This window comes from Lissotriton vulgaris, chromosome 7 (genome assembly GCF_964263255.1).
Source record: "Lissotriton vulgaris chromosome 7, aLisVul1.2, whole genome shotgun sequence".
NCBI classification, from domain to species: domain Eukaryota; kingdom Metazoa; phylum Chordata; class Amphibia; order Caudata; family Salamandridae; genus Lissotriton; species Lissotriton vulgaris.
Window position 1 is genome coordinate 385,953,973 of NC_141695.1, and position 23,990 is coordinate 385,977,962.

Consider the following 23,990-nt stretch of genomic DNA (forward strand, 5'->3'; position numbering starts at 1 on the left):
TGTCAGCTTTACTCTGCCAAAGAAATAAGTGTGACCTACTTCACAAGGATGCGGTTAGGCGACTGCCTAAGGGGTACCCTGCTAAACAGGTTTCTATTATCTGGACTGCTCTAATTGGCTCTTCAGTGAGATTCCATTCTTCGGAAAAATAGACCGCACATTTTGGAAGTCAGGTCTTGAATGAAGAAAGGTTTTCAAAGAGCAGCTAGACCGAAACGTCACCGCCTACCTGCACGGTCTCTCCACACTGGTACAATGAGCGAAATGAAAAACCCAGCTATAAAGTGACAACTTCTGTCGGGATATCAACATACCTCAACCTCTGTCCCCACTCATACCAAAATAAAAAAAACAATTCTCTCCATTATTTGCCTTCGGAGTCGGACGTAATATAAAGTATGTGGGGGCCACAGTTCCTTTGGGGTGGTCTCAAAATGTTGTCTGATTTGCGGATACCCAGTCTTTCTTGTACTATTGTAAAGACACTGTTTCCAAACGCAACCACCAACTGCTACTACAAGTTGAAAAAGAATAGTAATGCAACACAAAAACATTTACAATATGATAATGTGTCACAAGTCACAGTTAATACGTTATTCATTTAGCTTTGTGTCAAGAGTATTTGTGATTTCTTGTGTTCGGAATGTATTTTTGAGTGAACTATACTGTAGAATGTATCTAGCACTTAAAATAATGCTTGAATTTAATATGGCGCAGAGCTCCCAGGATTCCTGGACTCCGAGTGAGTAGTATATGGAGTCCAGGTTTTGAATTTGCATTCTGGGACGTGTAATCCGAATTTAATAATGGGATTACCTAGGCTACAAGTCCCAGAATGAAAAGCAAAAATGCGGACAGGGTGAGCTACTCACAAATAGATCTGAGAAAAGTGAGACCTCTGTGGCTGTTGCAAGATCCCAGGACAGATTTGATCTCCAGACACAACAACATGTGCAAAGTCATCCAAATAATAGAAATCAGAAACTAATGCAAAGTGTTAAAAGGACCAGCAGCATGGCACAGGACACCACTGTGTGGATTGTATATGTTGGATTTATGTAGCACAAAATTAGCTACAAAGCAGAGTTTGCAACGAGGGTGCAAAGCGGTCAGAAGAATGCGGGGAACACTTGTGGTAGGCATACTGGTAGCATATGATATATTACCAGGCACCTGTATCGCATGGCACAGACAAGAGTGTGAGTGAGTGAGTGAGTGAGTGAGTGAGTGAGTGAGTGAGTGAGTGAGTGAGTGAGTGAGTGAGTGAGTGAGTGTGTGTGTGTGTGTGTGTGTGTGTGTGTGTGTGTGTGTGTGGGGTGTCATGATACCTCTCAAACAGGCAGAAGTGATTACTGACATGCCTATGTGCTGGACCAGAGAGGATAAAGTAGGAAGAAAGAGTTCCTAGTTGGCTGGGGAGAGTGGTATGGGAAATACAACCAGAGACGGCGCGGAGCTGCAGCTTCGTGCTACATATACGCACCTCAACAGAGTAGTGCAGCGCAGAGGTGGCGGGGTGAAGCGAGAGGTTCTGGAAGGGTTTGATGCAAGCCTTCCCCCAGCCCTTCTCATGGTTCCAGTCGATGGTCAGCATGTGATCGGTGAACGTTTTGCCAAACACCAACTTGCCAGGATCTGGCTTCTCCTTCGGCCGCTTGTGTTCAGCTCTATCTGCAGGTCGGAGGCCTGGAAAGAAGCCGCAAGTGTTAGAGGAGTGACAGCAAATGCACAAAACGAGCCCACCCCGTACTCGTCTCCCCACACACCAAACCAAGAAGCAGTGAGCATCTTGGGGCTGTTTAATGCCATTTTCAGGCAAATCTAGATTTATTTGTGGATTTATGCAGAGCAGGTAGACCTGTGGTTAAATTAGTTGTATAAAGTTGAATCCGACAGATCTAACTCAGTTTACAATAAATACAAAATGACATAGCGCACCACCTAAAGGTCCTATTGAGCATTCACTTTCAGTAAACATGTTTCCACACCCAACCATATTCAACCAGCCTTTCTCAGCATTTATTTTGTGACCTCCTCATTGTGCCTCATCCCCTCAACATTTCTTAGTGTAAGTCCCCTTTACTCCTGGGCCTTCACTTGTGCTTCCAAAGGTTCCCCGATCAGGTAGATGCCAACCACTGTCAGCTAGAGACAGTCAAAATTATTCTGCTACAACATGCAACAAGATCAATCAAAGGCTAGTAAACCAATGAGTCAACCACTCGCAATTAAGAGAATGCGCATTAAAGAATGTCTGAGCCCATGCAATGCCCAAAAATATTTGTCTTTTTGACTCCGGTGGTAGAGCTAAGGCAGACAATTTACATCATTTTGGCACTACCACTAACTAGGGATCAAGTGCAAATACCACTTTTTCTATTTTTAACCCAGAATATATATCTCCAAACTTGGCTTGATTGCAAGAACCAGTGATAAATGTTAAAATTAGGACAGGATCACGCGCAAAAAAAAATGTATGCACAAGTTAATACTTCTTTTTTACCACATAATATATACGATTTTTAGAGCACGTGCTGTTTAGCATCATCAATGTGCTGCAAGTAAAAGACTATTTAAGCATTGATAACTGATACTACCCAATGCACTGTGCATTGTGCGCAATTTACCAGCCACAGGTGACCTTTTTGATGCTGGGAAAGGCAGTGCCAGAGTGAGCAGGGAGTGCGTCCGTGAGATCGGTTGCCGCAGAATAAGGCACGGAGCGGTCAGGCTTGCACAAGTGTCATCCTGCTAGACAAAATGCAGCAAGGCGAAGCAGAGTGCGGCAGGTCTAGACAAAGAGATATAGGTTGTAGTCTCACAATGTAGATGTGACAGAGTCTGGCCTCACCTACAGATCCGGAGGTAAAGGGGTGCAGTGGCGTTTCAAAGTTCAGCTAAGACTCCCTTAGTTTTCTTGACTCTCCGGTATTAGCACTCATCAGGCTGTCAAGGAATTGATTAGGGATTTGTGCTTGATATAATGTAACCAAGGCCACTGGAATTATGTGGCAAGGTTATCCAGGTTATCTGGCAAAGAAGGCAAAAGTAGCAGCAATAATGTGGCACCTTTTTGTATTAAATTAACTAAGCAGTACATTCTACTACATTTCATATTTAGGATGCATGTCTAACTGGGAGGTATTTTAGCATTCAAGACATGCACCTTTAAAGGCGATGCCCCATACTTGTGATTATTCTGAAGTATGAGCGCCCTTTATCCTTTTGAAGTAACTGGAGTTTTCAAAACAGTATCTCTGATGTGATCATACATTTCTGATACTATTGACAGAAAAGTCATGATAGAAGAAATAATACTGTCCATCGTTTTTGTTTCATGCTGCAGAAAAAAAACTTCACTGTGCCCACTGTCTGGGGATGTTTGTCCTACGTATGCAATATTACTTCGCTATTTACAGCAACCAACAGGTGAATGCCACCAGACAACTTTAGTTAAGAATGTGGTAACAATGCATCCTGTGCACAGCAGTTTGAAAAACTTCACGTTGAAAACGCCACAGCAGCACAACTGTGTTTTGTGCATAAACCAGCTTATAATATAGGAGTTTTTTTTTAATTATCTTCCAAACAGAGGTACTTCTTTGTTAAGGAACAGCTCTTTTTTTCATACAGTGGAATATGAAAGTTAAACAAAGCACACTGGAGAAAATACAAAGTGCTATATGACTCCGAACGTATTCCAATGTGACTATATGTGGTCAAAATACAACTCAGTGCGAGTTTATGGGGCAGATTTTTGATGCACGTCATACAGGAGTAGGCCTTCTTGGCTGGAGTTTATGATTCAGGCTAATGTGATGGTACACAGGCTAACAAAAATAGCCTTCCTTTACTTTAGCTCAAGGTTAGGTACCTATTTCAGAGAAAAGGTAAAGCAACCAGCAGGTGCCATCAACGTAGATCGTTAAAATGAGTAGAGAAAAATATTTTTCTGGTCTTTTAAAATGTCCTTTAAGGGGCCCACTGGTGTTGTGCATTTTTCCCTCAGCTCCTAGACACAGCCTTTACAACGAAACTATTACAACGCACGCCATTACATCGCATGTCGTTGCAACGCAAAAGGTGTGCAGCAGTGGGTAGTAGGTGTTGGATTTAACTCCAACACCTTCTCTACTGTTGAGCACACTGGAGTTGGAATAGAAAATGAATCTATTTCAACTTCCAGCGCCCCCCGCCCCCGACAGAAGGTCGGAGTAAAGGTTTGCATTGCAACGGCATGCGATGTAATGGCATGCGTTGTACGTCACCTATTCAGAATGCATGACGTTTCAACGAATTCCGTTGCCACGCATGCCTGTACCACGCATAACCTTAACCTCGACTATTTGCGTGGTGACGTCATACGTCGTTAAGAGGAAACGGATTTTTTTTTCCGATTTCTCTTTAACGACGCTGATTATGTGCAGATTTTGACGTGACTTCTGGTGAGTTTTTTTATTTGGGGGGAGACCCCCCCAAACCCCCCTTTTTTTTACTATTTACCCTTACCACATATGCCTTTACTACAAACATCGTAGTAAAGGTATGCGTGGTAAAGGCTTTAGTGGTAACCACGCATGCGTTGTACTGCATGTGTGGTTAAAGATTTCGTGGAAACGGCTTCGTTGTAAAGGCCGTTTCCCATCAAAAATGCAGTTTTTTCAAAGTGCCAGGGACAAGGGTTCCTGGAACAACATAAGGGACCAAGAAGTCTCAGATTTCGAATCTAGTGAGGTCAGGGGCAGGGTTCCCTGGCAGCCCCAGGTATCTCTGGGCCTCCTTGTAGCAGTCAAGGAAATCTAGACCCAGGTAACTGCCCCCCAAAAAATTCGACACCTGTTTTATAGACAAACTCGACCCAAAGGTGTTGGGTGGGGTGCAGCGTTTCACATGAGCACGAATTATATTACACAAGGTGGTCACATTCATTTTTTATGCGGGGGAGATTGAATAATTTGCCCAGTATTGCAGGATGTTGAGCTAAGGTCGAGCCTGCTCCAAAATCGGCAGCTCCGGGCTCAGTCATTACATCCTGGGCAGAGGGAGGACGGCTGGCAGAAGCCACATGAAAGCTCGGCTCGTCATGGGCTCCAGGTTCTAACAGGACCTCGAGCGGAGCCAGAGCCAGGCTTCGGACTCGAGCTTCCAGTGGTTCCCCGCCTCTATACCCACTAATCAGACGAGGCCAGCACAGTGGGGCGCGTGCTGATAGGCCCGAGGACTACACTGAATGACGGTTAAGGCAAAGGAGTTGGAGTGACAACTGTCGGGGTCTGTGGGTGGGGGGCGGGCGGGGAGCGATAGAAAATAATTATGACTGGGTTTTGGAGGTATTTCAAATTAGAGGGGGTTGAGGTTTTCACGAGTTTCAATTTATAGTGGGTTAGAGTTTAATCTGCAGTTGCCAGGAATGTGTTGGATTATTTAAGCGGTACAAAGGTCTCATTAACCTGTTTGATATAATGCGTGCCTAATGCGCTGCGCTACCCCGCCTGAAAATAAGTTTTGAAATTCAAAAGGAGTCAAACAGTGGTGTGAGCTGGGTTTAAAATGATCATTTATCCCCATCTAGTGGAGTCATTTAGAAATGCAGTTTGGGTTTCCCCACCGATTCTCACATTACACAATACATAAATCATCATAATACATGTGTATACTCCACTGCAGAAAGCTAATGTGAGGAAATATTTCAGCACATAAAATGGATTCTGTGAAATGATACTGTGGTGGAATATTGGTCGCCGATCCACTGTTCTATTGTAGATAGTGCATGTGAAATAATGCACGGGCGCTAGATCCTTCATGAGCAAGGGTTCAAATTATGAATACAGGAGAGAGTGTAATTGCGGGTGGTTCTGGGATCATGTGGGGTATAAGCTGTAGGATCGCAGGAAGGCATGCAATCTTGACAAATGTATAACCTCCCGCCAGATGCGCATTATCCCAAAGCCACCCGTAATCCAAGGTTTTCCAGTAGAAATGTACTAGAAGGGGAGACCCTGAGGCCTCATATCTATGCATGGTATGAATGAGTAGACAGGCAGGGATGCTAACAGCCCGTGAAGAAGGCCTCAGGCCCGGATGGGCTTTAAATGTTGACTGAAACATGTTGGCTTATAAAGTGGCCAAGTGAGTCATTTCTACTCACACAAACCCCATAAACTGTTGTTTTCATCAGTGTCTAGGGCACCCAAAAAATAATGAGAATAAATATGTATGTTGAATTATAGCTTGCCTATTATATGATGCTCAGCATAGTGATTGTATTCTAGAATGTTAGTATTTAGAATGTTAGTGAGGGAGTTGAGTCAGTTGCTAATGGGCTAAGCACGATACAGGCTGCTCCTGGTGGGGTTCGTTACTTATATACTAAATTACCTAATAAACATCTTGGAAACATCATCTTCTGGATTCCACTCGTTTATCCTCCATACTACATACCCAAAGATATTTTTATGACTTTCTTCTGGTTCCGTGCTTTAAATCCGGTAACAATTTATATAAGAACTCCCAACTTTGGTTGAGTCTGCCCTGGTGGCACCACACTACCAGGGTGTGAATAGGTGCCAATAATAAAGCATGCCACTATCGAGTGGGTGAGGCGTCTACTCCAAAATCTTCAGATTTCCCTCAGGAACTCACTCTAACAATTCGCCTTGTTGCCCATATGTGTATAAATCCATTTGTGATCTGCCCCGCGCACAGAGCTGAGCTTGTCTGCCCTGCCATTCAAGGATAACACCAGGTGGATCATGAGCGGGGATATTGTTATTGTTATTTTTGATTTGTAGCGTGCTCAATCACCTACAGGCCTCTAAGCGCTCGGGAATCTATGGTAAACAACAACTTTGACAGTACAGAGGGCATCCACTAGCCTACGTGGCTCACAGGGCTCTCCTGAACAACAGCGTTTTCAGCCCCTTTCTGAAACGTAGGAGGTTTCCTTCCTTTCGTAGTGGCTCAGGTAGTGTGTTCCATAAATGCGGAACCAGCACCGAAAAGGCTCTACCGCCCTTGGTGGCAAGTTTGTACCGAGGGCAGACTAATAGCTGAGAGTCTGAGGACCTAAGAGCTCTCTTTGGGCTATACATTGCCAGGCGATCTTTGATGTAAGCAGGTGCCATGCCATAGATGGCTTTATGGGCGATGCACAGATTTTTAAATTCCACTCGCTCCTTAATAGGGAGCCAGTGGAGGCTTTGTAGCAGGGGGGATGCTTTAGTGTGTCTTGGCTGTCTGAAGATAAGACGAGCGGCATCATTCATCACCACCTGTAGCCTATTTATCAAGGTTTTTGGTAGGCCAAGGTAGAGGGCATTCCATAATCTATGCGTGAAATCACAGTAGCTGCGACGATGGAACGTAGCATAGATTGGGAAATGATAGGCACTAATTTCCGTAGCTGTCGGATGATATTAGTACAGCTGCCCACCACTGAAGAGATTTGGCTGACCATAGAGAGGTCACAATCCAGTTTGATCCCCAGGCTCTTCACGTTCAAACTGGGTTTTGGGGCTGGACCTAACTCTGCGGGCCAGTAGAGGTCACACCATGGTGAGGTGGTAGATGAAATAACCAAGACCTCAGTCTTGTCTGGATTGATTTTTAGGAGGTTTCCTGTCATCCACTGGACCGTGTGTCTCAAGATATTCTGAGTGTGGAGTTGGGCGGTGTTTGTATTGTCAACACTCAGCAGCAGCTGCGTGTCGTCTGCGTAGTTATATACTGTGCAGCCCATACTCGCCAGGGAGGCAATCAGAGGCTGCAGATATAGGTTAAACAGCAGTGGGGATAGGGCCGAGCCCTGAGGTACCCCACATTCTATTTCTCCCACTGCGGAGATTTCTTCTCCGAGTTGTATTCTTTGTGTCCTTCCTGACAGAAAGGACTGCAACCACTCGAAAGCCCGGCCTTTGATGCCAAAGTCACTCAGCCTTTCCAGTAGCAGCGCATGACTGACGGTATCGAACGCCGCTGAAAGGTCTAATAAAATCAGGGCGCTCGGTTTTTTACCGTCAGCCAAGCCTCTCAATTCATCCAGCACCGAGAGCATCACCAACTCGGTGCTGTGGTGTGCTCGGAACCCTGCTTGTCGTTCGTGAAGCAGGGAGTGGGACTCCAAGTACATGGACAAAGATTTTAATACATGTTGCTCCAGTACTTTAGAGAGGAATGGTAGCTGAGAGATCGGCCTATAGTTTTTTAGTATTGCGGGGTCAGCGCCAGGTTTTTTCAACAGCGGTCTTACCCGCGCTTCCTTAAGTGCTGCTGGTAGTTGTCCTAATTCCAGGGATCTATTTAGGAGATGGATGACTTGCTCCTCCAATAGTGGACGGGCTGCCTGAAAAACTTTAGGTGGACAAGGGTCCGCTGGAGATCCAGATTTGATTCTGGCCATCAACTGCTGCAGGCTCAAGATGTCAATCTCTGGAAACAGTGTGATAGCACAGTCAGTTTGATTTTGGGGGATTATAGGTGTAGCCATTCCATTAAGCGGCCCATTTTTTATGTCCTGGATGATGGTTCTTACTTTCTCCAAGAAATAATCCTGAAAGCAATTGCAGTTTATGGGAGACTGAACGCTGTCTGGTTTTTTGGTCAACTCCGACAGGATCTTAAAAGTCTCTTTCTGCACGTTGACTGCCTTACTTAGACGGGCTTCGTAGTACTCGGCTTTGGCAAGGATGATGTGTTTTTTGTATGCGTTCAAGGAGGCACGGTAGAGGTTCCTGGCTGAGTCCAGTTTAGTTTTCCTCCAGCTTCTTTCTAGGGCTCTAAGTTTCTTTTTATGGTCCCTCAGTGCTGGCGTGAACCAAGGGGCATCCTTACCCGGGCCTTTTAGCGCCTTCATTTTTATTGGCGCTATCTGATCAATAGCTAGTGTCAGGGAACGCGTTAAATCCGCGTATTGCTGATCTAGACTATGATCTAAGTTCGGGGGGCAATCTCTGGGCAGGAATACCTCGGTCAGGGTCCTCAAATCGACCTCTGCCCATTTGGGGGTTTTCCTAGCCTCCAATGTTGGTTTGATTATTTGGCCCTTAATACGTAGCTCACAGGAAATTAGGTAGTGATCAGACCAGATACATGGGGCAACTTCTTTCAGCGTTAGTGAGGGGTCTGTAGTCCATACCAGGTCAAGGGTATGACCTTTGGTGTGCGTGGGGACATTCACGATCTGTTTAAAGTTTAGCGCTGACATCAAAGTGTCCAAATGGCGCATAGGAGCGTCCCAGTGAGGTTTATCCCAGTGCAAGTTGAAGTCTCCTGTGACTAAGATTTTCGAGTAGCGAGTACAAAGGTCAGATATGATGGGGGCGAATAAGTCCTGGAAGGTTGGGGTTGCGTTGGGAGGGCGATAGACCGCTAACACCACCCAGCATGAGCTGTTTACTGTGACTTTCACCCCAAGCAGATCAGCCAGGTCGACTGTCTCTGATAGTAGGATTTCTACTGACAGCATCTTTTTGAAAATCACAGCTACCCCTCCTCCCCGTGTGTTTCCTGGGCGGTTCTGCCACAAAGCATCATAGCCGCTGGGGAGGGCGGCCAGGATGTCTGGCATTGAGCTCTCACTCATCCAGGTCTCTGTTAAGGTCAGTATATCAGTGTTGTTGTCTTGCAACAGGTTATAGACCTCGACGTGGTGGCAGTGGAGTGATCTGGTATTTAGACATGCTATTTTCAGGGTGGAGAATGCATCTTGATGTATAATGTTCAATGGTTTGTAGATAGCATGTGTTCTTAGTATCTTCAGGGTGTTGTTATCAAGGCAAGCCTCACCCTTATCCAGATTACGTAGGTCTTCCGAGGTGTAGGAGCGCATTAGTCCAGAGGTCACTGCCCCCGAGCCCGTCCGTGCGCAGACGGGCTGGACTCTGGCGCGACTCCGGCGACGCTCCGGCGAGCCCGCCGCGCGTGCCCGCTGCGCGTCAGCATGGCAGTCTTAAATACTGTTCTAGCGTCCTTCTGACCACTAGAGCAGCCAATCCTTGCTTTGGATCCTTGCCCTCACCAAAGATGTCTGCCGTTCAGGCAGTGTGGTGACCTTCCCTGATAGAAAAGCTCAGCTCTAAACACAGTAATGTGGCGAAAAACGGGTGCAGGTATGCAGTCACAATGATTTTTAAAAGCAGGGTACAGTGCCTAAATAATACAGCAAAAAAACGGACAAAACGGGGATTTTTAAAAATTCAGTATTTCGCTCTCAATAAGTGTACAAGTAATATACATTTAGCGGAAACACCTCTGATCTGTCCAAGAGGCTATTCCCAAGATATTTCCTGACACTCCAGCCAACTCCAGAGGCAGAGACTCTCTAGCACAGGACTCCACTCTGCCTTGCTTGTTGCACTACCACACGGCAGTACTCTTGTCCATGAGAACCTGCACCAGCTTCCCTTTGATCAAATGCATGATGGCCTTCGGCATTACACGAATGGCCCACAACTCCAAAGACTAATATGGAGCAGTGTTTACACCGCAAGCCAGAGTCCTCTGATCTCTACTTCCCTCCAGATGACCTCTCCAACCCAACAGTGATGCATTAATCTCAGCTCTGAGAACAGAAGGCAGAAGGGACTGCTGCTGGTCCAATTGTGGCCGAAGAGCCCCCACTGCAGAACCCATTTAGTAGCCTCCAAAGCCTTGATGGTATCTGACAGGTTGACTTGGTGCTGGGCCCACTGGGACCATGTGGTGAAGTAAACAAGCAGAATGCAGGAGGCAAAAAATAGCCCAAAATAGTGTCAGAACTGCTCTCACTGCGTACCAGGATCAAGGTTGAAAAATTGGGATCATAGCCTGAATTACCTTGACTAAAGGGAAGGCTCTGATGAGTTAGAAGTGACTTGGGCTCCTAGATAGAGAACCCCAATGAGGTTACCAATCAGTCACCGGAATCCAGGGCAGACAGAACATGAGCCAGAGTGAGCATTTTCAATTGGTCATTTCTTAAGAAGGTATTTAGAGGATAAAGATCAAAGATAGGTAGACGCCTTCCAGCCTTCCACCGTTCTTCTGCAGAAGAAAATAGCAGGAGTAACAACCCTATTGTAGCCCCTTTTAGCACCTCTTACTTTAGAACGGACAGGAGTTCAGCGAGAGAAAGATGCCGCCAGGCAGAAAAAAATGGTAGAGCATAGCCCTCATGAATGATATGAAGGACCCCTCTATCAAACGTGATGGATTGCGACCCTGCAACAACGTGCTTGAACCTTCTTCCATAGCGTGGTTGGGTCCCAAGAATGGCAAGCTGAAGTAGCTTGGTGACGGTTGCCACAGGGAAGGAGGGCTGGAAAGACGGATGCTCGTCGAGACCCACTTGTTGTTTGCCAGATCCATATCCCCGGCTACCAAAAAACTGAGTGACTACAAAGGGAGCTGGAAAGGCTGGCGTAGCTGGTAATCAACACCCTGGAGTAGCTTCAGAATTTCCTGAACTGGGGAAAAAACTGTTTGGCAGGGTTGAAAGACCCAGAGAATGTGCTGTGGCCCTTCTCTCCTTAGTATACTCTAAGGTGAATCAGCCTTTTTTGCCAATAGGGTGCGTGCCTTTGACAGGTATATCCATAAGAGAGGCCTGTACATCTCATGGGAAACCTGTCGATCTCATCAACACATTGAGCCAAAGCACAACACTAGTGCGAACCACTATCCCCAGCTGAAAGGCAGTATTATGAACAGCACAAATCATGTATTTAGCTGTATCTTGACCATCTGTCTGAGCCAAGGAGGCCCAAGTTCTTCCGAGAACGCCATCCAGATCAGACCAGTTTTGAATGCTCTAAATGCCAGGCTAGTTGAAGAGAACATGTGTTTTGCAAATGCATAAATCCTCTTCAACTCTCTTTCCTGGGGGCAGCATCGTAGGGAATGAATTGGGGTTCACCTCAGTAGTTGAAACCTGGTCACTACATTCACTGGAGTAGGATGTTGTGTTAGGAAATAAGGCTAGCCAGTAGCCAGTCTGTTCTGGCCACCTTCCTATTCACTGGTGACCAGGAACAGGGCTGGAAACAAGTGCTCATTGAGGTGTCTGTGATGAAATTTTTCTTGACTTCAACTGGAGGCAGTTGTAGGTCTAAGACCTTAGCTAGTACTCAAATTAGCAAAGAAAGTACTCGCGTATGTTGGGGGCCCAAGAGGTGAATTCCCCAGTATGAGAGGAAGTATCAAACCCACTGGCCTCCTTCAGGTTGGTTTAGGGTCTCTTTCTCTGCCAGGTGACCCAAGGAAGCTTTTGACAGCAAACAGCCTGCGTGAGGATACCAACCTTACTTACCTGTACCTCACAAATGCTAATATCCGCTGTTTTAGCTCACCACAACAACCGGCTCTTATTAAAACCCATGTAGGTCAAACAAGACCACACCGTAGCCGCATATAGGTCGTTCACTCACCTTATAAGTCGGCTACAAAATGTGATTATTTCATTACAATACTAAAATGACTCTCCCTTGTACGTCTGTCTCTGTCTTTCTTATATGTAGCAAAACTAGAGGGAATCCTCCTCTTACATGTAATCGCACCTTAGAGAGTGCGACACATAAACTAACAACACAAACACTATAATTTAGTTTTTTGCACCTTATACACATACTCACTTGGTCCTGAGGAAAGCCAGTTTTAAATTTTATAAGGCCTGGCTGAAACATGTAGACCACACAAGACGCAGGAGGTCATAATTCGCACTCCGCCGCGTCTAACTGCCTTTTTATTGCTAACAAAGGCCCAGTAAATAAAATCTATTTATTTACCCTTGGGTACTGGGACCTTCTGTATAGCTTTTAAACTTCACTTTCTCACTCACTACACTGCACACTCAGCGAATATACCAGCTCCGCAGTAATCTGGCGTCGAAGCACACCCGGGACACATTCGGTGTCACTGTGGTGGGCCCGATGATGAAGCATGCCACCAAACAGGTTGGTGGGTGAGGGCTTCATGAACAAACCAACAGGTTTGCCAGCTAGCGTACTTCATTGAGTCCCCCTCCCCCCGTAAACATAGCTAATCCTATTTGATCATTACAAACTATGCCCATTGTCATCATTGGACGGTAGTAAGTTCTGGTCAGAGTTTTAGCCAGAAGGATGATAGAGCCTCAGAGGGTACCGATCTGGTAGTGAAGGCAAAGGTTTAATCTCAGATTGTATGGGGATCGGGTGCTTTGTAGAGGTTTCAGAGTACGACAACGGTTGAGCCGATGCTGGTTCATAATCAGCCATTTTTGGTTGTACCAGAGTTTTCTCCGGTTTGGCACAAGGGTCAATGAAGGAGGGACCGACATGGGTCTTGGACCCAGGATGGAAGTCTGCACCAGAGTTGGTGAACCAGTGACAATTCCAAGGGGTTGTGATGGAGCGGAGGATGGATCAGCTGATGGTAATCCCACTGAGAGTCCTGCAGACCATTGCTGCCTTAAGATATACCAGTCGAATCCGGAAGAGTGCCAAAGATACAGAACACGGCCTCCTTAATGTTTCACCGATGGTCCTGGGAACTGGGGGGGGGGGCATCTGGATCAACTGTGTGATTGGCTCCTCAATTGGAGATCGGAAACAAGATCAATTGGCACCTTCTTGCCCTCACAACTTCTCTTTTGATAGTGGCTAGACGGGGTCAAGTGCCGATTCACTTTATGTTTCTGCATGGACGTTTGACTTATAGGAGGACTTTGACTGTGAAGAATCCTCGTTACGAGAGCAACATCGGGAGCGGGAAGGAAACCACAGCCTCGAACTTTCATGAGGCTCCTGACTTTTTTCCCGTATTCAGCCACACACAGCTTCCCTGCATACAGGATCGCTTTCGGGTGCATGAGAGCGCTCCAATCACAGGACTTGGAAGTCATGCTCCAGCCCAAATAACAACACACCTCGTGCAGATCGGTGGCTGATACCAGTTTTCAGAAGTCACAGCAAGGTTTGAAGCCTGTAGTTTTAAGAGCGGACATTGTTCCTTTGCACACTGGTTTCATTTTGGGAGTCATCAAAAGATAGAAGTGGGAGTAGCGTTCTGGATCCGCATTCTAAGGTGGAGAAAGACTAACATTGGCACGAAGCTGTGGGAAAAATGGGAAACTACTCAGTGACGACAAGCATAAACGGGAAGACGAGGCATGCAGGCGCATTAACAAATAGAAAAACGTTTTAAAAAACGGGTGTGCGCAAATATAAAATAAAGTATATTATAATAAAACACTTACCTGAAAACAGGACCTGCTGCTCCGGACCTCGTCACGCTGCAGGTCGGCCACCAGGACACTCCATTGACCAATCAGGGTGCTCCTCTCACCAGCGTGAGAGCAGCGCCCTGATTGGAGGGAGCAGCCTCTCTCGCTGCTCCAGAGGGCACTGGAGCCCTGCACTTACTCTAACCCAGCTGTCTTACTGACGGTCATCTAGTAAAATCCCTACACTTGTTCAGGACTCTGTTGCCTTGCATGCAGGTTCCCTACCACATGTTACATACATCATACATTCATATTAAAAATATAATTACCTTGAATGCAGTACTCAGACTTCTCCATGGCAAACTGTGCCATCGTGTAGCAAAGCCAATCTGTTTACAGAAAACCTGAAAGACAAAAAATAACAAATGAAAAACTAAGTACAATACACTTCCAACATAAAAGGGCAGAGTGGTAGTGTCCTTTTTCTATGCGCTAACATCTTCAAATCAACAAACGTGTAACAGCATAGAGCATTTAACACACCTCGCCATCCTGCTTGGAATATATAGGCCATACAAATCAATATATATATTTTTTAATTCCCACTAAAAAAGGAAATTCTGTATTGATAGGAGTCTTTCGTGCTGTAAGGTAACTACAGTCGGCACTTTAAGTCCTCGTCTGATGTCACCTCTCATTTCAGGTGGAAATGGCAGTCCACAAAACGAAGGAAACATTTTAAGAACAGATACAGAAAGCTAGATGCAATTAGCCAATCACTTTGTGACTTCAAAGCCTAGGGGAAGTTTCAACATTAATAGAAAGGAGCATAATATTTTAATTCAGTAATAAAAATAAGAAATGCATGTCCTCGTCATTAGCAGTAGGCATATCCTCCTCGCCCTGATTAAAGTGCATCTCAACCCTTTTCGTACATTTTCACACCATGCTGCATAGCAAGAGGATCAAGACCCCGTCCAAATCAGAGCTCTTTAGTGGCAGTCGACTGCTGACAATTTCAGGTTTCAAGGAATTTCAATATCTATCTACAGGCATATGAATCAATAATACGTTCCAAATGGGAATGCATTCACACCCTAGTCTCCATTTACATTTTTAATATTTTTTATCTAACAATTCTTGCATTCTGGTTTTCCGGATTACTTTCTAGATCACCCTGCTCAGTTTCTTTCAGTGACCCACAAAGCAGGCTCCGCCCATCCATTTGTTCAGCATAGCCTGTTATCCTTCTTCGGTTTCTTAGACCTGACAACTTTTAAAATAGCTCCACTTTGTGAGAGGAAAAGAGGCGCTAGATGAGGTGGGGCCAACGAGGGCAGACGGTGTTAACATCCCATCACTTACTCGAACAGAGGACTCTCTCTGTAGGGTTTTCCAGCTCACGTTCTCTTTCACCAAGCGACCTTGTGAGGAAATCAGATACTGTGTGACTCGCCGGCAGAGTTTGTTTTGGCAGGTATGGTTTGTGTTGACGGCCTGGTTTCAGTTTGCATCCCACAGTCTGTGCGCCTGCTACTGGTTTATCAGGTCTCGCCTACAAAGTGCACATGCGCTGGATAGGAGGGGACCTTTTGGAATCGATCAGCTTTTTGGGCAAAAACGTGCACGTTTTGCATTGCTTTGGCGACATCTGTTTGTAATTATCTTGCAAACAGATGGTGCCCCCGCTTGCTCCCGCAAGGGAAACACTGTGTATGTCTGGTCCCTGCTACCATGCAGAGACTGCTTGTCTCTAGAGCCCGCCTCCGGTGCTGCCAAACGTCAAGATGCCTTGTCTGGATTTCACGTCACACCTCTTCCTTCCCCTGCACTACGCCTCTGCCCAACTCACTGCATTGTGTCTGTGACGTCACAGTGGCGTTATTTAAGTGCCCACACCCACTCGCATCACTGAGGAAGAGGTATACTTAATGTTTTTTATTTTAATGGATTTTTTTTTTTAAAGAGTCTACGCAGACAAACAGTTTCAGAACTCCGAAAGAATCAAAAGTAAATTTTTCTTGTATTATTACTAATTTTAGAGCGCTTGTTTGATGTCCCTAAAATGCGTTACGAAAGTAGACACATTTCTATAATTAATTCATACATTTTGCACGGATGGACAATACGAGTTTACCACTGACAGGCGCTGATCATAAGATAGTTATGTGCGACACAGGGTTTCAATTTATAGTGGAAGATAGGTGATAATACCAGGAGTCGGGGAAGTTGGGTAAAATGGTAGAACATTTGACCATTTATATGAAGAAAACACGTCACACAAAAAAAGTAATTTTATACATGTTCTTGGACGGCTTGCCTTGGCACCAACCCTTCGGACAATTATGTGGCAACAATGTATCCACATACTGAGCGGGTCAAATCAGCACTATGTACACACATATAAGGAACAAATGTGGCCGAACGTCAAGAGCTGCCGACTTTGGAACTGGAGAGCCAGGTCCAAGTCCCTGGGGCTGCTCAACATCCTGTGAATCTGGGCAAATCACTTAATTAACCCTAATTCAATTACCTAGTCACACCTGCTCTCAGACATCAAGGAACCCCAAGTCTTGGGTAAGAAGACTGACGTAATACCATCGGTCAGTTACATTCTATAAGCTAACTCTTTGCTTTGCACACCACACGGACACCAGCAGAAATACACCACAAATCACCTCACTTTCCAAAAGGCTACAGAACAATCAACCCACTCGCACAGGCAGAGTAATCCCAAAAACAATGGGAACTACACTCCAACCACACTCATGGTAAAACATTCCTCCATGGCCAACAATCAATGTACAACCTTCATTTCTGCCTCCCAACACCACCACCACCTTAAAGCAATCCATATGACACTTTTGGACTCCCATTTTTCGCAGGACGTTTTCAGCATAACAAGCCAATCCAATGTGCCAACAGTTGCTTACCCAAATACCAATAAAAAAAATATTAATAGGATATATTCATTTAGACCCCAACAAATACCAGAGGGAAGCACACAAGAAACATATACAGCCACATGAAAATGTAATCTATTTAAGGTCTATAACACATCTGACTCAAAATTTCTGTTGGGCTGTTACAGAAATACTTGTTTTATAGAATGTTTTTCATAGAAATTATAAAATCTGAAAGCCATGCAATTGTATGGAACAATAATAGGAATTGGCATGTTCATATCTTATTTTTTTATTTTATATGAAGGTAGAACAGCGAATTTATGAATCATAACCAGTTCAAGTCTAAATAAAAGTAACTGTGCTAAGACCTCAGTGAGTATTCCCAAAGAGGACAGGCGAAGATTTGGCAGCAGTGAGCTCTGTAGTTTTTTTCAATAATCCTTTTTGTGAAATCGGACCATACGCACTCAACATAGTCAACAAGCGCCTCCCAAGCATTGGCATAGCCAATAGGTTTCGCCTTTGGGCCCTTATAAGTGTTTAGCCATGCAACAGTTGGTGTTTTTGCACCAAGGATGTTGTGCTGCATAACTATAAGGTCCCAAAAGCGAGACCTATTGGCTATGCCAATGCTTGTTCTCCCTTGTGACCATGCCTGGAGGGGAGGCTCTAGTCTGGCCCAGAAAGTATCTCCGACTCCCACAGGGCCATACTGAAGGCATACACCCTGTGGTAAGCTCTATGCTGCTTTGTGCAGCTGCATCCACAGTCTATGGGAATGTCTCTGAATCTTGTGTTGGTTGAAATGGATTTACAAATTCACGATGATGAGTATTTGTCAAAACCATTGAGACTTATTGTGGTCGACTCAGACAAAGCGTCACGGAAGTTATCTCCAGTGCGCACCTTTAGCACGGTGGGAGAAGCACTCTTCCTTTTCTAGTCTTTTTTCCGTCTTCATTGCAGCAAATACTGATTGATTTTCCCTGGAGGTAATCCCCGTTTCATTTAACAGTAGGAACTCTTCCATTTTCAGCGAGTGAGCTAATCATTCAATATCATGAACTTTCCTTTTCATTCAAGTTGTTCAGAGGAGCTAAACGTGTTTTAGGTGGTGCAGACTTTGAATCCTGCAGAACATTTGAAACGGTAAATCACACAAGTAACTTTCCACAAGGGAGCAAACCCCTGGTGTGGACAACTAGCCTGCACATTCTTATTCTGCCTACCACAGCTCGCAGCACGAGGCAGAGTGTCCACCCATTTCAGTGATTGGCTAACAACTGTCAGCAACAGCTTTCTTCACTTTTACAAAGAGGCATCTACACACAAATTAGTTTCCTTCAGTACCACTGACCACTATGTCATTGTGTGCTTTTGTTTTCTGAGATTTAAAATAATAGTTCTCCAAAAGAGAAGAACCGGGAGTTGTTTAAGCAGGTCCTGCACATGTACTCCCAAACGTATAATAAGTCTATGCGAATGGTATGCTATTCCTAAGTGTAAGTGAGAGTGTTCAGGTCAGTGAAGAAGTGCTCTCACACACCCCAAAGGATGTCATGCTTCATCATTGGGCCTGCTCCTTGTCTGGCCGACACTGCAATGCCAGACAGGCACCCGCGCAGGGGCTCTTTGGAGGAGATCTTTAAGATGAAGCCGTTAGGTGCCTGTGGGTGTGTGACTAGGCAGTGAAGTGAGTGCAAAGTGGTGTCTAAAATAGGCTTTGGGCCATCCTATTGCCCAGATTTTATGAATGAATGATGATTACGCACTTGTATTGCGCATGGCTACCCGTAGGCATCCCAGTGCAGAAATATCTAGCCATTCCTCCAGCTCAGGGAAACAAGAAGGTTTTAAGCTGTTTCCTAAAATTTAGGTAGTTGGGTTACCACCGCATGGCATCAGGGAGCTGGTTCCAGAACTTTGAAGCGTGAAGAGAAAAGCAACGGCCACCCATCCTAGTTCTCTTTATCCTGGGAATTGTTAGTAAATTCTTGTGACTAGATCTAAGATTTCGTGGAATATGGTGGGGCAAGAACAGAAGTTGGAGCAGGGCAGGTCCAGAGGCAAAGATGGATTGACGGACCGTGCACATAGCTTTGAACAGAATCCTTTCCTGTACTGGAAGCCAGTGCAGCTGCTGTAAAGCGGGTTTGGCCAAACTCCGTGAAGACATTCCCATGAGCAAGCGAGGGGCACAGTTCTGTACTGTTTGTAGGACTTTGATGGTTCCCACAGGAGCACGCAAATACACTGCGTTCGCATAATCAAGGCGCAATAGAATAAGTGATTGGACCAGCAGCCGCCTGGCTACAAAAGGGAGAAGGGTCAAAACCTTTCTAAGTAGCCTGATTATGGCATAGCAGATTGCCGCTACCTCACGTGCCTGTACCAGAAAATTGAGTTTTGGGTCCAACCAGACCCCCAAACTCTTAATTTGCTTCCTGGGGTCAGGGGGCAGACCAAGCGAACAAGGCCACCAAGGGTCTAAATTGATGGGTGCCAGATGTCCCAGCATCGTGATCGCAGTCTTTGAGCCGTTAAGCTTCAAAAATGAAGTATCCATCCATTCTAGGACTTTATCAAGGCAAGCAGAGAGGTTGGTACCAGAGGTGTCATGTCTGGACAGGGCGACCACCAACTGGGTATCATCGGCGTAGGTGACCAACTGAACCCCCCAGGGAAGAACCATTTGTGCCAACGGTCTCATGTAGATGTTAAACATGGTAGGGCTTAATGAGGATCCCTGGGGGACGCCGTACTGTAAAGGAATCTGTTTCGAGATTACCTCCTCTTCAAAGACAGCGAACGTTCTGTCTGTGAGGAAGGACAGGAGCCAGTTAAGGGCCAGCCCTGAGATCCCAACATCCCGCAGCCTCTGCATCATTATTGAGTGGTTGACCGTATCGAAAGCTGCGCTCAAATCCAATATAATAATGGCAGCACAGCTTCCGGCATCCACGATTTTCCTAACCTCCTCAATAACGGCGATGAGGGCTGTTTCGGTGCCTTGTTTACTCCTAAAGCCTGTCTGAGTGGGATGTAACATACCGTTAATTTCCAGGAAGGAAGACAGTAAAATATTGGCGTGTTTTTCCGCCAGTTTGCTTATACCCGGCAGCAGAGAGATCGGGCGATAATTCGACCAGTCTTCTGGGTCTAGGTTTGGTTTCTTCAGCAGTGCCTTCACTCTTGCCTGCTTCCATGGAAGAGGCACCAGTGCAGCTGCGAAGGAGGAGTTTATTACATCTCGTAAAACTGGGGAAACAATTTCCGCCACATTATTGAGAATAGATGGAGGTGCAATATCGTCCGGAGACCCAGATTTCAGATTCCCCAGAAGGACCTGTAGAGTGGGGAGGTCAAGGGGGGTAAATTCTTCTAGTTTTACCGAACCGATCACAGGGGTCGAAGGTTCTGAAGGAACTGTCTGCTGAAACCTGGAATATATGTTGGAAACATTTGCGGCAAAGAAAGCTGCTAACTCCTCACAGCGTTTCTGCGCATTATAAGATCCTTTAAGGGGACCTGCGGGGGACACCAATGATTTAAATATTTTTAAAACTTCCCTCGGAGAGCTGGAGGCAGAGATAATCTTGTCTGAGTAGTAGTTGGATTGGGTGATTTTAATTTTATTTTTATATACTCGAAGGGCCGCTCTATAGATGCTTTTATCAGCTGCTGCAAAACCCTTCCTCCATTTCCTTTCCAGCTGTTTGCAAGATTGTTTGAGCAATTTTAATTCCGGGGAATACCATGCTTTTTTGTTGATACCAATACAATGGCAGACTTTCGTCTTAGGAAGAATAACATCCAATGAGGATTCTAACCAGTTGTCCAGAGATACATCTATAGTGGGGTCAGAGCTAATGACTGGTCTGGCCTTACTAAGATTACCCCACTCCTCCAGAGGTAACTTCGACCAAATCCTAGTGAATCTTTTAGTTCTTGTACCCAGAACTACTAGATCCTGAGGGGACCATAGAAAGGACAGGAGCACATGGTCGGACTAGGGAACCACAGTAGATTCCCTCAGACAAATATTATCTAAGTTAGTGAAAAAGTGGTCCAGCAAGTGCCCCGCCCTATGAGTAGGTCCATTGACAATTTGTCTCAATTGGAGCACATCTAATGCTGCCATAAGACTTTGGGGGGGGCGAGGTCTCTGGTTCATCAAGATGCATATTAAAGTCTCCCAGGATGGAGAAATTAGGCATAGAGCTAGCATAGTTAATAACCTTGTTAGGGAGATCATTACAGAAACTGGAGTGTGCACCTGGAGGGCGATAGAGCAAAATCCCTGATAGCGGGCAGGTAGGTGACAGCTTGATGGAAAACGAGCAGCTCTCACTATCAGAAATAGCACAACTAGTTAAACTACAGGAATAGATATTCCTATAGATAATTGCAATACCCCCGCCCTGTCCACTATCTCGGTCCTGTCTCAGTATGGCATAATTTTGGGGAAGAGCTTTAACCACGTCCGGATCGGAAGAAGCGTTCATCCATGTTTTCGTAAGAAAAAGGATGTCCGGGCATCTTTCTTCTAATAACATGCCAAGTTCGATTGCATGTTTGGGGAGAGAGCGGCAATTAAGAAGTGCCAGAGAATATGCTGTTGTAGTCCCATTAGATGATCCACTGGGTTCCACTAGTGAGGGGGCGAATTTACAGGCCGGGCAGATCTTTTGTTTATTTTCGTGTAGATTAAGATTAACGCATCTAGGGTTTCTAATTCCCATAAGTGCCAGAAGCTGTCCCCTATTATACCTCACAATTCCTGTCCCTACCGGCAAGGGGTCAAGAGTACTGGCCCCTAGGCCCGTCCTGGCACGGACGGGCGCAGACGGGCTTTCCTTTGGCGCTCCTCGGGCGCGATGATGGCGCGTCCGCTGCGCGGAGGCATGCCCGTCTCTTTTAAAGCGTGTCAGGTCCCTGCGTCCCAACCACTAGCCCGCAACCCAGAATTCCACCAAGATGGCAGCTCGATTTTCCAGCAGGCGCCGAGGCGAGCGAGTCCTTCAGCACCTATTCGGCTGAGTGACAAGTGAGTGGATGTGGGGTGAATTCAGTTAAAAATACGAGCAAATGCCACAGTGTACAAATAATAACAACGAAATAGCAGAATGCCGCAGTGCGAGATTTAAAAACGCAGACGTGCAGCAAGTCAACTCCCGGCTTCCGCCTCAGGAGTGACTAGAACTTATTCCTAGTGTGCACTAATCTAACTAAAAACAAGGACCCCTAACCAGATACAATGGTCCTAAAGGGCATGTGTGGTGTAAAAGGTCGACATGTTTCTTGCCTGTAGTAGCCCCTAACGGGTCTCGTGGCAATTCGTCAGGGCTGATAATTTCAGAGAGAATGTCTCAACTCTAAAACTACCGCAAAGCTGGTTCTAAAGGTAAAGAGATATAATAGTTACCAGCTTTGCAAGTGAACACCAGGTCCGATTCACCTAGTATTCTGTGACCTGAAAGAGAAAGTGATAGTAAAAACAAAATTTTAGATACTGTGTGGCAGAAACACCCCACGGCGCATGGTTGCCAAGTGAACCCGGTGTGAATGTGGCGGCATTAAGGCATTCATGGACCATAGGGGGAACTCATTTGTATCTACTGCGTGGTGCCTCAACGTACTCAAAGTACAATTTACTGGGAAAGTCCTGTGTGTTATAGCGCCCTTAGCGTGAAGTAAAAAAATGATTGGCATGACTGAATAATCCTATTCAGCCCGTCGTGATTATTGCGGCATGTTCAACTGTTATCCGTGTCCCTGGAAAGTAGGAGAACTTCTACAATCAAGAGTTTATTAAGGAGCCATACAAAACAAGAAAAACAAGCACAAAAAAATAAAATGAGACACGGCCTGCCGGCCGTGAAATTGAAAGTACGGCCGGCCGGCCGGCCGGCCGTGAATAATTAGGGGAGGAGCAGCCAGGAGAGCGCAGGAGCGGAGGCGTCAACCTGGGGACCCATCAAAGGCATATCCTTGAGGGCCTGCACGTTTCTGGAGAATCCTGTGGAATGCCTCCACGCATGCCAACAAACAACACTGCTCTGAATGTTTGCAGTGTTTAATGTGGAGTCTCCACTGTGATTATGATTAGTTACGGACCTTAAAAAATATATAATATTTAACAGGGATAATATTTTGTTGGCGAACTCGATAATTCATTCTGTGCCACTGGGTAAACTTGTAGTCCTACTTCTATGTCAGTGAAGCGTCACTATTAGTAGTGCATTTAATCTCGTCATCCTACTATGTTGATATTTTAGTCTACTAGAAAAACAACACGAGAGCCAATGCTGAGACAAAGTTAGCACACAAAAAGGGGGGGAAAATTAGGGGTTTGAAAAAAGCAAAACCACCTGCTTGATTTCTTTAGCAATGTATCAAGATTTATTCTCTTGCCGTTATTTTTTGCTTTGTTTTCTGTAAGTGCAAGGAGAAGCGAACAGTTTCATATATACAATAAATACAAAAGTGCGAGAAGAAAAAACATGAATATTTCAGGCATTCAATCATACATGGCCGTCCAGTCATACGCAAACATTCATACACAAAACAACATGATCAATAAACAAAAAGAAACAAATGGATCCACGTATTGGTCAAAAATAAATTGGAGAGAATCCCTTTGGATGATGCAGTTTTAACAGTCTTTTTAGTGTATTTACACGGGGAAAATCGTTCTCACAAAATTAGCAAAGGTGCTCTGTCTTTAACACAGCAAATAAAGACCAAATACGGGGGTAGAGTGGTGTTTATTGATCATGTTGTTTTGTGTATGAATGTTTGCGTATGACTGGACGGCCATGTATGATTGAATGCCTGAAATATTCATGTTTTTTCTTCTCGCACTTTTGTATTTATTGTATATATGAAACTGTTCGCTTCTCCTTGCA

The 23,990-nt window shown here is 45.3% G+C and overlaps 1 protein-coding gene across 2 annotated transcripts in view; it reads right to left on the reverse strand.

The window, feature by feature from the left end:
- Window positions 1–23,990, reverse strand: part of LOC147701700 (branched-chain-amino-acid aminotransferase, cytosolic-like) — a 192,868-nt gene that overhangs the window by 122,169 nt on the left and 46,709 nt on the right. Inside the window, exons 2-3 of one of the 2 annotated variants that reach the window (XM_086930334.1) lie at window positions 14,506–14,580; window positions 1,484–1,686 (exon numbers count right to left, since the gene is read on the reverse strand). In XM_086930334.1, the coding sequence (XP_086786460.1) occupies window positions 1,484–1,686; window positions 14,506–14,548 (246 nt within the window). In that variant the 5' untranslated portion in view covers window positions 14,549–14,580. Of the gene's footprint in view, window positions 1–1,483; window positions 1,687–14,505; window positions 14,581–23,990 lie in introns of those variants that run through there. The other variant, XM_086930333.1, reaches the window with a different exon arrangement.